Raw genomic sequence first — 12924 nt, forward strand, 5'->3', positions numbered from 1 at the left:
TACGTAAGTAGGTTCAAATGGATATGGGCTGAAGTACGAGGGGCGTTCAGTAAGTAATGCAACATATTTTTTCCCGGCCAGTTTCGGTTTAAAAAATGTGGAATTTCCTGTGGGACATGGTGGAATATTCCAGCTTCAGCGCCCATAGTTTCATGAAGTTCCGATAGGTGCGGCGCGTACGTAGCCTTCAAAATGGCGTCTAGAACTGAGGTGCGTTCCAAGGATGATGATGACGTTTGGTCTGTGGGGCGCTCAATTACGCGGTCAGGAGCGCCCGTACAAAGTCCACAATTTTTACACAGCCAAATTTTTGTACACAGGCAAATCTAGCCATGGTCACGAATGATAACGGTGATGAAATGATGAGGACAACACAAACACCCAGTGCCTGGGCAGAGAAAATCCCCAACCCGGACTGGAATTGAACCCGGGACCACGTGATCCAGAGGCAGCAACGCTAGCCACTATACCACGAGCTGCGGAGAGGAAATCTAGCCATGGTCATGAATGATAATGATGATCAAATGATGTGGACAACATAAAGACCTAGTCCCCGGGCAGAGAAAATGCCCAACCCGGCCGGTAATCGAACACGGGACGGCATAATCCAGAGGCAGCAATGCTAGCCACTGGACTACCAGCTGCAGACAGGAAATCTAGGCGTGGTCACGAATGATAATCATGATGAAATGATGAGGACAACAGAAACACCCAGTTCCTGGGCAGAGAAAATTCCCCAACCCGGCCGGGAATCGAACCTGGGACAGCATCATCCAGAGGCAGCAACGCTAGCCACTAGACCACGAGTCTAGCCATGGTCACGAATAATAATGATGATGAAATGATGAGGACAACACAAACATTCAGGCACTGGGCAGAGAAAATCCCCAACCCGGCTAGGCATCGAACCCGGGACTGCGTGCTCCAGAGGCAGCAACGCTAGCCACTAGACCACGAGCTGCGGACAGGAAATCTAGCCATGGTCACGAATGATAACGGTGATGAAATGATGAGGACAACACAAACATTCAGGCACTGGGCAGAGAAAATCACCAACCCGGCCAGGAATCGAACCTGGGACAGCATGACCCAGAGGCAGCAACGCTAGCCACTAGACCACGAGCCTAGCCATGGTCACTAATGATTATGATGATGAAATGATGAGGACAACACAAACATTCAGGCACTGGGCAGAGAAAATCCCCAACCCAGATGGAATCGAACCCGGGACTGTGTGCTCCAGAGGCAGCTACGCTAGCCACTAGACCATGAGCTGCGGACAGGAAATCTAGCCATGGTCACGAATGATAATGATGATGAAATGATGAGGACAACACAAACACCCACTCCCCGGGCAGAGGAAAATCCCCAACCCAGCCGGGAATTGAACCTGGGACGGCGTGATCCAGAGGGAGTAACGCTAGCCACTAGACCACGAGCTGCGGACAGGAAATCTAGCCATGGTCACGAATGATAACGATGATGAAATGATGAGGACAACGCAAACACCCAGTCACTGGGCAGAGAAAATTCTCAACCCGGCCGGGAATGGAACCCAGGACCCCGTGATCCAGAGACAGCAACACTAGCCACTAGACCACGAGCTGCGGACAGGTGCGTTCCCAGCAGAGACCTATCATGCAGTTTCTTTCGGTAGAAAGCCAGATCATCGCTGATATTCACAGGCACTTGCGGAATGTCTGCAGAGACATGACAGTGAACAAAATCACGGTGAGTCGTTGGGCGAGGCGTCTGTTATCATCGCAACAAGGTCGCGCAAACCTGTCTGATCTCCCGTGTGCCGGCCGGCCGCACACAGCTCACTCCTTTAATGTTGGATCGTGCGGACACCCTGATTCGAGGTGGTCGATGGATCACCGAACACCTGGCTGCTCATCTGGACGTCTCTGTTGGTAGTGCTGACACATTCGTCCCCCAGAAGGGGTACTCAAATGGGTGTGCCCACTGGGATCATGGCCGGCCGCTGTGGCCGAGCGATTCTAGGAGCTTAAGTCTGGAACCGCGCTACTGCTACGGTCGCAGGTTCGAATTCTACCTCGGGCATGGATGTGTTGATGTCCTTAGGTTAGTTAGGTTTAAGTAGTTCTAAGTCTAGAGGACTGATGACTTCAGATGTTAAGTCCCATAGTGCTTAGAGCCATTTGAACCATTTTAACTGGGTTCCTCACCGCCTAATACAAGACCATAAAGAGCAACGAAGCACCATCTGTGCGGAATTGCTTGCACGTTACAAGGCTGATTGTAACAATTTTTTGTCGAACATCGGCACAGGCGATAAAACATCGATATGTCACTTCAAACTGGAAACCGAACGACAATCAATGGAGTTGCACCAGACCAACTCCCACGGAAGAGAAATTTCAAAACGGCACCGTCAGCTGGTAAAGTCATGGTCACGGTCTTCTGGGACTCTTAAGGGATTATTCTGTTTGACGTCTTCCCTCAAAAAATGGTTCAAATGGCTCCAAGCACTATGGGACTTAACATGTAGGGTTATCAGACCCCTAGAACTTAGAACTACTTAAACCTAACTAAACTAAGGATATCACACACATCCATGCCCGAGGCAGGAATCGAACCTGCGACCGCAGCAGCAGCGCGGTTCAGGACTGAAGCGCCTAGAACCGCTCGGCCACGGCTGCCGGCACGCCTTCCCTCGTGCTGCAACGCTCAACCCTGAAGAGTACTGTGATATACTCAGGAAATTGAACAAACGACTTCAGATTGTTCGTCGTCACAAAAATGCAAGTGAACGTCTTATTCTCCGTGAAGCATGCACACAAGAGCCAATAACTACACTGAAGTGACGAAGAAACTGGTATAGGCACGCATATTCAAATACCGATATACGTAAACAGGCAGAACACGGCGATGTGATCGGCAACGCCTGTATAAGACAAGTGACTGCTGCTACAATGGCAGATTTAAGTGAGTTTGAAGGTGGTGTTATAGTCGGCACTGGAGCGATGGGACAGACAATGTCCGAGGTAACGATGAAGTGGAGATCTTCCAGTACGACCATTTCACGACTGTACCGTGAATATCTCCGACATCGCTGCAAGAACGGGACCAACGACGACTGAAATAAATGAAATGTCGTGTGACGAGGGCCTCCCGTCGGGTAGACCGTTCGCCTGGTGCAAGTCTTTCGATTTGACGCCACTTCGGCGACTTGCGCGTCGATGGGGATGAGATGATGATGATTATGACAACACAACACCCAGTCCCTGAGCGGAGAAAATCTCCGACCCAGCCAGGAATCGAACCCGGGCCCTTTGGATTGACAGTCTGTCGCGCTGACCACTCAGCTACCGGGGGCGGACAACGACGACTGAAGAGAATCGTTCAACGTGACAGAAGTGCAACCCTTACGCAAATTGCTGCAGTTTCAATGCTGAGCCATAAACAAGTGTCAGCGTGCGAACCATTCAACGAAACACCATCGATATGGGCTTTCGGGGCTGAAGGCCCACGCGTCTACCCTTGATGACTGCACAACACAAAGCTTTACGCTTGCCTGGGGCCGTCAACACCGACATTGGACTGTGGATTACTGTAAACATGTCGCCTGGTCGGACGAGTCTCGTTTCAAATTGTATCGAGCGGATGGACGTGTACGGGTACGGAGACAACCTCGTGAATCCATGGACCCTGCCTGTCAGCAAGAGACTGTTCAAGCTGTTGGAGGCTTAGTAATTGTGTGGAGCGTGTGCAGTTGGAGTGAACCCTGACAGGTGACACATACATAAGCATCCTGTCTGATTACCTGCGTCCATTCATGTCCATTGTGCATTCCGACGGAGTTGGGCAATTCCAGCAGGACAATGCGACGCTCCACACGTCCAGAATTTCTACAGAGTGGCTCCTGAGACGTGAACATTATTGAGCATATCTGGGATACCTGCTGTTCAGAAGGGATCTTCACCCCTCGTACTCCTATGGATTTATGGACAGCCCTGCAGGGTTCATGGTGTTAATTCCCTCCAGCACTACCCCAGACACTAGTCGAGTCCATGCCATGTCGTGTTGTTGTATTTTTAAGTGCTCGCGGGGTCCCTACACTATATCTGGCGGGTGTACCAGTTTCTTTGGCTCTTCAGTGTAGATGGGGGGAGGTTACTGATGCAAGGCATTGGCTCCTACGTCGACCAGTAGAGTGGTACCACGAGAGCATACAAACTCCCCGAGTAAGGTGGCGTAAGATCGTCGCATTGAATGGAAAAAATGTTTTTGAAAATAGGGTTTTGTAGCCAAAAGAGTGGGGGATAATATTTTACATTAGAATCCTGTATAAAACCGACGTGCCTTCAGAAAGAGCCAGCCGAAGTGGCCGAGCGGTTCTAGGCGCTACAGTCTTGAACCGCGCGACCGCTACGGTCATAGGTTCGAATCCTGCCTCTGGCGTGGATGTGTGTGATCTCCTTAGGTTAGTTAGGTTTAAGTAGCTCTAACTTCTAGGGGACTGATGACCTCAGAAGTTAAGTCCCATAGTGCTCAGAGCCATTTGAACCTTCATAAAGAAATGTGTTGCATTGTTTACTGAACGCCTCTTGTAATTGTGCAGAGATGAAGATTAGCAGGTGGCGCTGCATTAGACCAAACGTCGGACTTATGACTACAACAGCAACAATAATGATGACGATATTTTTTTGGTGTGTCGTTGATTCTTAAGTTCTTGCGACAACGAGCGATATTTATTAATATTACAAACTATGTCGTTCAAATGGCTCTAAGCACTATAGGACTTAACACCTGAGGTCATCAGTCCCCTAGAACTTAGAACTACTTAAACCTAAGGACATAAGACACACCCATGCCCGAGGCAGGATTCGAGCCTGCGACGGTAGCAGCGCGGTTCCGGACTAAAGTGCCTAGAACCTCTCGGCCACAGCGGTCGGCAACTATGTTGTGATATATCTAAAATATGTTACACTTAATTATAAGTACGTCTTAGGTTCTTACCTTGTGCAAAGAGAAGACAAGCTATGAGGCGTACAGCTGTGGTGTCCATACTCATCTGGAACAAACAAGAGCAAGTTAACGATATTTACGGATTTAAAAACATCCATTCTGGGTGTCAGTTTTGAAAGCGGTATAAGTGTAAACAATAAAGAGTTTGCATACACAGCAGAATTCAAGGTCTTGGTAAAATTTTGATTTATCTGAAGAGATGAACAGTTTTGACTTTGCAGCTGTCACCAGATCTTAAAAAGCGTTAGGATGCATAGGATACATAGCGAAGTTTTAAGACCTGATTATAAGTGTCAGGCCAAAACCAGTCACTTGTCCAGCTTATTTCAATATCGAGATCACGTCCCATTGTAAAGTCCTAAGGTCCATGTGACCGCACTTCATGATGTAAATTAACAGTTGCCTTTTTAAACATGTCAGTGCCGTATCCTCCGCCTAGTTTTGTAGTTTCACTTATTGTCAGCATGCGAGCCGCGCGAAGTGGCCGCTTGGTTTGAGGCGCCTTGTCACGGATTGCGCGGCTCCTCCCGCCAGAGGTTCGAGTCCTCCCTCGGGCATGGGTGTGTGTGTGTGTTGTTCTTAGCTTAAGTTAGTTTAAGTAGTGTGTAAGTCTAGGGACCGATGACCTCAACAGTTTGGTTCCTTAGGAATTCACATACATTTGAACATTTTTTCTGAACATGTGCACCCAGCACGAGTCACTCGTTTGAAATATCACATGCCTTGCAAGTTTGACCGCCCGCCAGGAGATATCTTTACGCTACTTCACATGTCATATCTCCAGCAGTTCGGGAGCTTTGACTGGCGTGTGCCAATGGGAGTGCAGAGAGGCTGCCAAATTTTATTTGTGCCGATATGCTCTGAAAGACAACGCTACACTCTTGCGTTTGGGTCCTGCATTAGTGTGGTTTAGACGTTCTGGGGGAAGCTGATGGTATTTTGGTGTTTCAGCATGCTTTTTGGTACAGTTGCGATCGATAGCTGGCTGTTGTGGGCTTTAGCTGTCTATGTCATTTACGTTTTATTCATGGTGCTTCTATCACAAGTACTGGGTGTTTCAAAAAGGACTTTACAACTTAGAAAATTTATATAGATTAATTCATAGTATCTACAGAGGTGAGTGTAGCGTCAATTTGTGGGGAAATGCACCGTGTTTTGTCTCGCGTATTTCGCTAGTGCCGAATCGCACTGTAAGGAGCGCTAGCGGCAGTTGCGTTAAAGATGGCTGCCTTAACTGGACCCGAGAGTGCTAGCTGTGTGTTTTGGTTTGAAGACTCGAAGTCGGCGACAACGGTTCAACGTAATTTCCCTACCAAGTACGCAAAAGATCATCCTAGTAGGCCTACAATTTATGGGTGGCATAAATGTTTTGTAGAAACACGGCTGCTCGGTAAGGCTTGGGAATTCATCAGGTAGTCCATATCTTGACGACGTCGTTGAGTGAGCGAAACAACGCTTTGTCAACAGCCCTACGAAAACGACTCAGCGTGCATCTCGTGAACTGCAAATCCCACATACGACTGTTTGGCGTGTATTGAGAAATTGCTTGCATTTGAAAACGTACAGATTGACGATCGTACAAGCTATAAAAGACACTGATAAATTTGCTCGCAAGACCTTCTGTGTGCATATGTTAAACCAATCCATGAGAATGAACATCGTCTTTTCTGACGAGTCGACTTTTCACTTAAGTGCCAAGGTTAACACACATAACTAAAGGATTTGGGGCAGTGAAAATCCACATCAAACATTGCAACATGTTCGTGATAGCCCTAAACTGAACGCTTTTTGTGCATTGGACAAGAACAAAGTGTACAGCCCATTTTTTTCCGTGAGAGAGCCGTCAATGGGATAGTGTACCTGGATATGTTCCCAAATTTTTTAATACCACAGATCGATATGAGATGGTGCACCACCCCACTACCTGGCTGACGTCTGGGATTTTCTCAGTGACCGCTTTCCAGGTCAATGGATTACTAGTAATTGCATGGACCCCACGTTCTCCAGACCCAACAACACTCGATTTTTTTAATGGGGAGTTATTAACGATACCGTGTTTGTACCACCTGTGCCGGCTTCTCTAGCAGAATTTAGAACAAGAATTTACGCCGCCACTCAGCAAATTACAGCTGCAACGCTACAGCAAGTTTGGGAAGAAATTGACTTCGAATGGGATGTGTGCAGGATAAGCAACGGAAGCCACATACAACATCTTTAGTTTAAGGTAAAAAAACTTGAGGTGTTTTCCTACAAAATAGCACTAAATCCAGCTCTATATCTTCTTTCAATAAATTTATATGAATTTTTAAAGTAAAGTCCTTTTTGAAACATCCTGTATATTTTCAAGTAATGTTTTTCAGAATAGCTTCTCATGTCACGTATTTATCACCTTGCAATGGAGTTTTATTTTAAATTTTTTTTTGGCTGAATATACTAGAATAGTTTTTATGAGAATATTGTTGGCTTTAATTTTCCTTTGTGACTCATTCGAATCCATGAGTGCACTAACACTTATTTGTATTGTCCATCTGGGACTACAATTTCTGTACCACTAGTTTGAACATTGAAACATTCATTTCTCACATTTTCATCCACATATTTATTGCAGTGGAGAATACCCTACATCTACATGTGGCTTTGTTCATCCAGATTGATACTAAGTGAACTCCTCATGGAACCTTTTCCTGTGTGGTCCGATTTGAAAGAAAAACACCTACTCACTTTGCATTGTATATGCCCACTATCTTTAGTACTATTATTCTCCATTCAGGATATGACACTGTGACAGTTCTTTCGATGAAGCTTGTTGTAGTAGTTGCATAATTTTCAGATCCATCACAGCTCACTGTTAAGCAATTTTTCAAGTGAAAACCATAACAGATGCCAAGCACATTTGCCCTGCACAAACTGAGCTTATGATGCAAAGTTAATTATACACTACTGGCCATTAAAATTGCTACACCACGAAGATGACGTGCTACAGACCCGAAATTTAACCGACAGGAACAAGATGCTGTGATATGCAAATGATTAGCTTTTCAAAGCATTCACACAAGGTTGGCGTCCGTGGCGACACCTACAACGTGCTGACATGAGGAAAGTTTCCAACCGATTTCTCATTCACAAACAGCAGTTAACCGGCGTTGCCTGGTGAAACGTTATTGTGATGCCTCGTGTAAGGAGGAGAAATGCCTACCATCACGTTTCCGACTTTGATAAAGGTCGGATTGTAACCTATCGCGACATTACTGCTCACGTTGGTCGAGATCCAATGACTGTTAGCAGAATGTGGAATCTGCGGGCTCAGAAGGGTAATACGGAATGCCGTACAGGATCCCAACGGCCTCTCTTCACTAGCAGTCGAGATGACAGGCTTCTTATCCGCATGGCTGTAACGGATCGTGCAGCCACGTCTCGATCCCTCAGTCAACAGATGGGGACGTTTGCAAGACAACAACCATCTGCACGACCAGTTCGACGACGTTTGCAGCAGCATGGACTATCAGCTCGGAGACCACGGCTGCGGTTACCCTTGACGCTGCATCACAGACAGGAGCGCCTGCGATGGTGTACTCAACGACGAACCTGGGTGCACGAATGGCAAAACGTCATTTTTTCGGATGAATGCATGTTCTGTTTACAGCATCATGATTGTCGCATCCGTGTTTGGCGTCATCGCGGTGTACGCACATTGGAAGCGTGTATTCGTCATCGCCATACTGGCGTATCACCCGGTGTGATGGTACAGGGTGCCATTGGTTACGCGTCTCGGTCACCTCTTGTTTGCATTGACAGCACTTTGAACAGTGGACGTGGCTCTACCGTTCATTCGATCCCTGCGAAACCCTACATTTCAGCAGGATAATGCACAACCGCATGTTGCAGGTCCTGTACGAGCAGTTCTGGATACAGAAAAAGTTCGACTGCTGCCCTCGCCAGCACATTCTCCAGATCTCTCACCAATTGAAAACGTCTGGTCGATGGTGGCCGAGCAACTGGCTTGTCACAATACCCCAGTCACTACTCTTGATGAATGGTGGTATCGTGTTGAAGCTGCATGGGTGGCTGTACATATATACGCCATCCAAGCACTGTTTGAATAGATGCCGAGGTGTATCAAGGCCATTATTACGGCCAAAGGTGGTTGTTGGAGAATCCAACAGAAAGGGGTTCCTACTCAATGGTCTGAAGATGACCACAGTAGTGGTCGAAACCGGTCACCTTGTAAAATAAATTGTGATCAAGACTGTTTTTAATAGTAATTGTTACAAGATAAATGTGAATAAGCCAGCTCACAAACCTTCGCATTAAAGGCAGTTACCAAAATGAATTTTCCTTATCTCGGTGAGAGAGTGACACGTGTAAAGGGGCCCAAATCACTATAGTCGGAACAGTTGTTGGTGGTCTACAGGGCCACAGCAGGTCAGCCCCAAAACTTCCATTACAAGCCGCCACCTCCCCGACTTACCCAAAACCAGAAGATGTAGTAAGGGCGGTGCCTTCACAGACTCTGAACGACAGAGACACGCGACACCGACCCTAAATCACCCAATCGAGGTGTGAATGAAACGGCCCGACCAAGGAAGAATTACTACATTCCCGCGGATAGGCAAACGAATACTGTGGTGGGAAGACCGCAACAAAACCGCTGGTGAAGAAACTCATTATATATATATATATATATATATATATATATATATATATATATATATATATATATATATATATATAGGGTGTTACAAAAAGGTAACTTTCAGGAAACATTCCTCACACACAAAGAAAGAAAATATGTTATGTGGACATGTGTCCGGAAACGCTTACTTTCCATGTTAGAGCTCATTTTATTACTTCTCTTCAAATCACATTAATCATGGAATGGAAACACACAGCAACAGAACGTACCAGCGTGACTTCAAACACTTTGTTACAGGAAATGTTCAAAATGTCCTCCGTTAGCGAGGATACATGCATCCACCCTCCGTCGCATGGAATCCCTGATGCGCTAATGCAGTCCTGGAGAATGGCGTATTGTATCACAGCCGTCCACAATACGACCACGAAGAGTCTCTACATTTGGTACCGGGGTTGCGTAGACAAGAGCTTTCAAATGCCCCCATAAATGAAAGTCAAGAGGGTTGAGGCCAGGAGAGCGTGGAGGCCATGGAATTGGTCCGCCTCTACCAATCCATCGGTCACCCAATCTGTTGTTGAGAAGCGTACGAACACTTCGACTGAAATGTGCAGGAGCTCCACCGTGCATGAACCACATGTTGTGTCGTACTTGTAAAGGCACATGTTCTAGCAGCACAGGTAGAGTATCCCGTATGAAATCATGATAACGTGCTCCATTGAGCTTAGGTGGAAGAACATGGGGCCCAATCAAGACATCACCAACAATTCCTGCCCAAACGTTCACAGAAAATGTGTGTTGATGACGTGATTGCACAATTGCGTGCGGATTCTCGTCAGCCCACACATGTTGATTGTGAAAATTTACAATTTGATCACGTTAGAATGAAACCTCACTCGTAAGGAGAACATTTGCACTGAAATGAGAATTGACAAATTGGTGGATGAACCATTCGCAGAAGTGTACCCGTGGAGGCCAATCAGCTGCTGATAGTGCCTGCACACGCTGTACAGTGTACATGGTACGGAAACAACTGGTTCTCCCGTAGCACTCTCCATACAGTGACGTGGTCAACGTTACCTTCCACAGCAGCAACTTCTCTGGCGCTGACATTAGGGTTATCGTCAACTGCACGAAGAATTGCCTCGTCCATTGCAGGTGTCCTCGTCGTTCTAGGTCTTCCCCAGTCGCGAGTCATAGGCTGGAATGTTCCGTGCTCCCTAAGACGCCGATCAATTGCTTCGATCATCTTCCTGTCGGGAGACCTTCGTTCTGGAAATCTGTCTCGATACAAACGTACCACGCCACGGCTATTGCCCCGTGCTAATCCATACATCAAATGGGCATCTGCCAACTCCGCATTTGTAAACATTGCACTGACTGCAAACCCACGTTCGTGATGAACACTAATCTGTTGATGCTACGTACTGATGTGCTTGATGCTAGTACTGTAGAGCAATGAGTCGCATGTCAACACAACCACCTAGGTCAACATTACCTTCCTTCAATTGGGCCAACTGGCGGTGAATCGAGGAAGTACAGTACATACTGACGAAACTAAAATGAGCTCTAACATGGAAATTAGGCGTTTCCGGATACATGTCGACATAACATCTTTCCTTTATTTGTGTGTGAGGAATGTTTCTGTGGTGTCACCGCCAGACACCACACTTGCTAGGTGGTGGCCTTTAAATCGGCCGCGGTCCGTAAGTATACGTCGGACCCGCGTGTCGCCACTATCAGTGATTGCAGACCGAGCGCCGCCACACGGTAGGTCTAGAGAGATTTCCTAGCACTCGCCCCAGTTGTACAACCGATTTTTATCGATGGTTCACTGACAAAATACGCTCTCATTTGCCGAGAAGATGGTTAGCATAGACTTCAGCTACGTCATTTGCTACGACCTAGCAAGGCGCCATTATCAGTTGCTATTGATATTATAAAGAATGTACAGACAAGAGCTACGTTCAACATTAATGGATTAAAGTTAAGTATTCCATCAAGTACCACCTTTTTTCTGAAGTCTAAATTCCTAGTCCTGTTCCAGACCCCACGCCAGCCTGCGTGAGCTTAAACGCGTGCCTTTCGGCTTCCTCCCAACTCCGTGGGTTGGCTCCTGCCAATCCACAACAGTTTCCTTAAAGTTTGGCCGTACCTTTTTGTAACACCCTGTATATAACTCTGTTACATAAAAAGAGTACTCACAAACCACCACAGCGCCGGGAACACGTTGCACTTCCTTATGCTCGTCAGAGCCAACCGCTACCAGTGGTTTCAACGCCTGATAAGAAGACATACGGCCCCACGCGCTGATCTCCTGCACCACGGCTTCTAAGCTTCATAAGCCACGTACATGCGGGTGAGGCAGACCCAGCCCCTGACAGCCGAGAGTTCGGCCAAAGCACGTGGCGAGCAGCTGACGACCCCCAACAGCTGGGCCCCGCTCGCACCACCACCTCTCTCGGTCACCCCCAGTACGTACCCCTCGATCGTCACGCGACCGTACACTTGCTCCATTTCCCGCCAAAGGGCGGTAGCGATCCAAACAGCGCGCCAAAGTGAAAGCGCCACCGCAAACACAGGACGCGAAGCGAAAGCACTCCGCCTGGCGCGCTTTTCGAAGAGCCGGACACAACTAGGGGTCAGTCTGGACGTGGTTTCTCCTTGGTTTCGCCCCGTGTTGAAGATACTCTCCACAGCACTCCTCGAACACCCGACAAGTCGTGCAGGTTCCGAACTGCTCGTGCCGAGCCTCCGGGTCATCATAATCTGCCTTCGGTCAATCTCAGATAGATCGCGCGCCTTCCCCATTATACAAGCTGACAGCACGCTCACTGACGAAGTAAATATTCCAGAATTCGAAACGAGAACAGCTGTCAACATGAGTAACGCAGAAGTAAATATCCTCGGAGTAGTGAAACAACTTAAATCACTTAATAAAAGCAAGTCTTCTGGTCCAGACTGTATCCCAATTAGGTATGCTGATGGATTAGCTTAATACTTGACAGTCATATACAACCGTTCGCTCGAAGAAAGATCTGTACCCAAAGACTGGAAAGTTGCACAGGTCACACCAATATTGAAGAAAGGTAGCAGGAGTAATCCACTAAATTACAGACCCATATCGTTAACGTCGATATGCAGCGGGATTTTAGAACATATATTGTGTTCGAACATTATGAATTACCTCGAAGAAAACGGTCTGTTGACACACAGTCAACATAGGTTTAGAAAACATCGTTCCTGTGAAACACAACTTGCTCTTTATTCACATGAAGTGTTGAGTGCTATTGACAAGGCAT

At 47.1% G+C, this 12924-nt stretch overlaps 1 protein-coding gene across 1 annotated transcript in view; it reads right to left on the bottom strand.

The window, feature by feature from the left end:
* Positions 1 to 12139, bottom strand: part of LOC124552374 (carbonic anhydrase-like) — an 85060-nt gene extending 72921 nt beyond the window's left edge. Inside the window, exons 1-2 of the mRNA XM_047126638.1 lie at positions 11993 to 12139; positions 4984 to 5038 (exon numbers count right to left, since the gene is read on the bottom strand). Of these exons, the coding sequence (XP_046982594.1) occupies positions 4984 to 5038; positions 11993 to 12139 (202 nt within the window). The remainder of the gene's footprint in view (positions 1 to 4983; positions 5039 to 11992) is intronic.
* Between the last annotated feature and the right edge of the window lie 785 nt (positions 12140 to 12924).

The sequence above is a fragment of the Schistocerca americana genome, chromosome 10 (genome assembly GCF_021461395.2).
Source record: "Schistocerca americana isolate TAMUIC-IGC-003095 chromosome 10, iqSchAmer2.1, whole genome shotgun sequence".
Classification (NCBI taxonomy): Eukaryota; Metazoa; Arthropoda; class Insecta; order Orthoptera; family Acrididae; genus Schistocerca; species Schistocerca americana.